The sequence below is a fragment of the Protomyctophum parallelum genome (genome assembly GCF_964188405.1).
Source record: "Protomyctophum parallelum genome assembly, chromosome: 4".
In the NCBI taxonomy this organism is placed as follows: domain Eukaryota; kingdom Metazoa; phylum Chordata; class Actinopteri; order Myctophiformes; family Myctophidae; genus Protomyctophum; species Protomyctophum parallelum.
Genome location: NC_139700.1, coordinates 47808855 through 47813927, shown reverse-complemented (window position 1 = coordinate 47813927; position 5073 = coordinate 47808855). Strand labels below are relative to the sequence as shown.

The window sequence follows — 5073 nt, the reverse complement described above, 5'->3', positions numbered from 1 at the left end:
TAATCAAAACCAGCTGTGTTTGGAGGAACGCTTGCGATGGGAAACAAACAGGTGAATTAAATCAAGATTAATTTATATTCATTCGTACTTAAAATACCAAAAGTAAAAGTATTCATATTGCGGAATGTCCCATTTCACAAGTTCAAAATGTGTAGACAATCTATTGAAAATAGCCGATCTACAAGCTCTCAATTGAGAGCTTTTTTCAAATGGTCACTAGTAACTAGTAACTAGTAACTCAAGTTTTAAAATAATTGTAGTGAAGTAAAAGTACAAATGTTGGCTCTGAGATGTAGTGGAGTAGAAGTAAAAGTACTGGAAATTGGAAAGTACAAATACCTCAAAATTGTACTTAAGTAAAGGTACTTAGTTGCTTTCCACCACTGCACGTTCCACCTCGGAGGAAAGCCTGCTCTGTGTTTCTAAACCTAACCTCGGTGTGGTTTAGACCGGATGGTAAAATACAAATAAAACGTTTCACGGTTTGTGGAGATTAACCCATTTAGGCCTGACGTTGAAATAAAAAAAACGTTCGCTCTGAAAGAATATTACATTCAAAGATTTTGCTGCATTTTTAAGATTTTTCTAAAATAGCAGACCTACAAGCTCGTAGCACGCCACTCGGTGGCGCGCTATGAGCTTGTAGATCTAATAAAATAAATAATAAATATACTGACAATTTCGTCAACAGATAAAAACTAGACTAAAATGTTAGGAAGGGACTAGTGGACAAGAGATCCAGAATAAGTCATTTTACCATTAGTTGCATGCTGAAAATAGCAGATCTACAAGCGTCGTAAAATCAGCCATTACGACGGCATCAAGGCCCACCAAAATAAATCAACTGTAGATTTAGTCGACTAAAATCTTATGATATTTAGTCGAGTAAAACTAGACTAACACTAAAACATTCCAGGTGACTAAAATGAGACTAAAACTAAATTAAAACTATTCAAGAGACTATGAAAACAACACACCACGGTTCATATGGCATTTTTCCTTTTTCCCTGTTCTCCTGCAATGTATAGCCGATTGTATTCGTCGACAACATGTATTATTAACCTGTTAATATTCTATACTCTTGATTAATTGGATGCATAGGACCATGCTGGAAGTACAAATGCTTCCTAAACATCAACGAAGTCCACAAGCACAACACCAGATCACGGTCAACCCAGATTTGGCTCAAACAAGCGGTTACATTCATTTTGCTCCTATGCCACTAAAATTGTAGAACGCCCTACCAACAGTCGTAATGTGAATCCCAAGCCTCCTTCAAAAGTGCTCTCAAAGAGCACTTTGCGGGCTGCAATTCAATAACCCATCCCTGTAAAAAAGTAGTTATTTTGATTTCGAACCATTTATATGTTTTCTCTTTATTTATTTTTATTTTTTTAATTTATATTTTTTGTCCCATGATTTTGTAACCCATTTTTCACCCCTGTGTCAATCATCCTGTGATGTGATCCTGGGCTCTACACACCCTCCGCCAACCTAGGGAGAGCAACGGACTTAACTCATGCTTCCTTCATGCTTGAGTGTCCAAGTTGCTCCTTTACACCTGACAACAGTTTCCCTGGTTGGACGTAGCGCGTGGAAGGAACACGTTATTCCAACCAGTTCCTTTCCCCTTTATCAGGCGTCCCAGCTGGCCAGGGGGAGGCAGTTTAGAGACCAGGATTACTGCATGTTTTTGTGAGGGTACCTACCCTAGGGGACACGGGGAGAACATGCAAACTCCACACAGAAAGGCCCTTTCGCCAAACCCGCCTTCGGGTATGGGCACTGATGACGCGGAGGAGGAAACACGCCGCCAGCACCCACAGCGCCCCGAGCGGGAATGGAACCCAGGACCTTCTAGCTGTGAGGCGACAGTAGTACCAACTGTGCCACCGTGCCCCCCTTTTTTTGTTCTTGCATAGTAGGCTACTGTGTATTTGTATGTTCTGATGAATTGAAAATGAAGGACCCCAATGGAAACAAGTCTTAGTGCTTGTCTGGGTATATCTCAGCCTCTTAGCAGTACTGAACTGTGCTTTCCTCAAACATTTCCTTTTACATTTTCAATCAATCAATCAATCAATCAATCAATCAATCAATCAATCAATCAATCAGGGTTGAACCGGTTTGGATAATGTTTCCCACCTAATATTGAACCAGTTCAGAGTGTTTCCACTGAAGATGAATTGGTTCAGAGCGTTGTTTAGACCAGTCTATTCATTTGGTTCCATTTGTACACTCTCAGAGTTGCAGACCCATAAGGGTCCATTTGGTTCCCAACTACCATTTAGTGACTGAGTGGGCCGGTTCAAATCCCGGGTGGCTGGTATATAGGCTACAGACAGAGACCTGCAGCGGCGGCTCCAGTGGGTGAGCGGGGGGGGGGGGGGGGGGGGTCAAACCCGGGTCAGGAAGCCCAGCCTCAGACTGGTGGGGACCTGCAGCAACTCCAGTGGTTGAGCGGACGGACAGAAAGGGAAGGTGACCTGGAAGCGGTACCGGGCGTCCAACATCAGCTGTGGGGATCGATCCTCCTGGTCCTGAAGCAACGACTGGAAGACACCACGGAAACGCACGCACGCACGCACGCACGCACACACACACGCACACACACACACACACACACACACACACACACGCCACCAGAGAAGGTTTGTATTAACCCTAGAACACTGAACACTTCAGCCGGACAATTATATTTTTTGTAATTGTCATAATGTTGCTGATGTCTGAGGTATGTTGGGTCTTTCAGTACCTTCACGCTGCTCAGTGACATCGTAGAAGGTATAGGTTCATGGTTTCCCTGCCTGCACCCCTGTTTTATATTCTACAGGCAGGTGTTCGGGTTAAAGGTCGAATTCCGCACGAGACGTTTTCGTACCTTAAAACAACAGCTCGCTCACCTGTACTTTGCGCACAAAGGATGGAGCCACCCTCTTCTCAAAGTCATCAATGGGCGTGTAGGAGTTCAAAATCTTCACAATCTGCGAATACAATGCCTCTTTTATAAAAGTCAGATTTGCACAGAAAAAAATGTTTACTCAGAGAGATAAGAGCAGTTTATTCTCAAAACGATTGAATTGCAATCAGAATCGGTACAACATTATCATTTTTCTTACAGCAGTGGTTTTCAACCCTTTTCATGTCAAGGTCCATTATTTATTCAGCATTTGAGCCACGGACCTAGCCTGACACTCAGTCAGATTTTTCATTTTGTCTCACTTAGCCCTCCCCACGGCAGCAGTTTATGGGATGGGCGTTGTCAAAGCGGCAGTCTTCGGTGATTGGTTCATACCAACCAATCAGAATAGTAGGAATTAAAGCAGATGACGTTGATTGTCAAACATGAGGCTATGGCTAACCCGTTTGCCAACGAGCGCTACTAGCATGTGAACAAAAGCAGTAAAATATGTCGGATGACTATGTTTATAAAACCTGTCGTTTCCGTAAGGAACTATTTATCATGCAGATTTAATAGCCAGATTGATAGGGGCGTGAGTCACCGCAGTGGGGGCAGCCATGTTTGTTGTCTGACACTGTCGAGTGACGGGGCTGATGGCCAATCAGCTGCTGTGATCGGATTTCGGAACGACACTGACGCCGTCGTAGGCAGAGACTCCAGACCTGAATCGCCAGAACATGTTTTCTTAATGGGCGTGGCTAGCGATTCAGGGCTGGAGCCAGGCTACCATGGACCACCATTTGATGACATTTAGCCTCTCAGACCCCAAACTAAAGAATATGTTGTCCACAAGGCCATGCTGTATTGATGTTGGCACCATTATAGGAGAGATAACAGGCAAACGATCAAAATAACCATTCTTCTACATTCCCTAATTTTGTGTAGACTTCTTGTAAATTAAGCAATGCAGATGTTTAACAAGAATTTAACTCTTGAGCGTGAAATGAAACCATTTGGTTCCATTTGTACACCCTCAGAGTTAAATTAACATAGATTTTACAATATAAATTGGGGTCCCACCGTCCCAGAGATAGAAATGCCATTGAATGGGGGTCTGTAGACTAACCTGCATGTCAAACTGGTGGTCCTTGAAATTAAATGGGTCGAGAATCACTGCTAGAGCCGTAAAAATCACTCATGGGGTTCCTTGGAATATCTTTTCAAATAGGGGTCCGCGGGATAATTAGTGTCAATTTGGGGGTCCTTGACGTGAACAAGTTTGGGAACCACTGCTTTAAGAGACAATAGGACAATGACCATTCACACCTAGTGTCATCCCTAATCAGTGGGATTGGGCCCATGCTGTGAGTTCTTATAGGCAGGAAGTGACACTCTGCATTCAGATTTGAATCGTGTGAACTTGAACTTGACCGTAGCAAACATTGTTCCACCTCCCTTTTCCCCTGTTTTTAGTATTGTTAAAACGTATGGGAAATAAAATATGAATTTTAATTGCAAGTAAAGAAGTTGTCCGAGTCTGCTGATATTCGCCCTGCTAGTACAAACGTGTTAACTGCACAGGGTTGAGCTGGGTTTATATTATTTTATATTTAACTTAACCCATTTAGACCTGAGGACCATTCTACAAATGCCTCATGTTTCTATGTCAGTCATTCTCAAACATTTTCATGTCAAGGACCCCCAAGATTATAATGTAAGTGTTTACCGACCCCCATCTGAAAATATGTTGTTCCAGGGACCCCCCCCCCCCCCAGAAGCAAAGATTTGAGTTAAAAACGTTCACTGTGAAAGAATACAGCATAGTCAAAGATTTGCACTACATTTTCCCGATTAAAAAAAAATAGCAGATCTACAAGCTTGTTTTTCAACACCAATTCCCGCCGCAAAATGGGTCAACGCGTTACCTGAACAGGGTTGAGCTCGGTGCACGTCTCTACGATCTCCTTGGCGTCGTCGTCGGTGCATTTGCCGACCTGCAGCAGCCAGGCGGCCTGAGACAGCGGCTTCAGCGTGTCCATCATGGCGCCGGAGCTCTGGAGCTCCTTGTCCTTCAGCCACTCCTCCAGGTAGCTGATGTTACACCTGGAAACACAGCAGAGAAGAGAACCTTCACGGGGGCCTTACAGGCAGCTAGAAGATCCTATGGGCTT

The 5073-nt window shown here is 43.6% G+C and overlaps 1 protein-coding gene across 1 annotated transcript in view; it reads right to left on the bottom strand.

The window, feature by feature from the left end:
* Positions 1-2396: 2396 nt before the first annotated feature.
* The window catches only part of myo5c (myosin VC), a gene marked incomplete at both ends in the record, with an annotated part of 200950 nt that continues 198273 nt past the window's right edge, over positions 2397-5073 (bottom strand). Inside the window, 3 exons of the mRNA XM_083762844.1 lie at positions 2397-2552; positions 2904-2984; positions 4828-5005. Of these exons, the coding sequence (XP_083618970.1) occupies positions 2397-2552; positions 2904-2984; positions 4828-5005 (415 nt within the window). The remainder of the gene's footprint in view (positions 2553-2903; positions 2985-4827; positions 5006-5073) is intronic.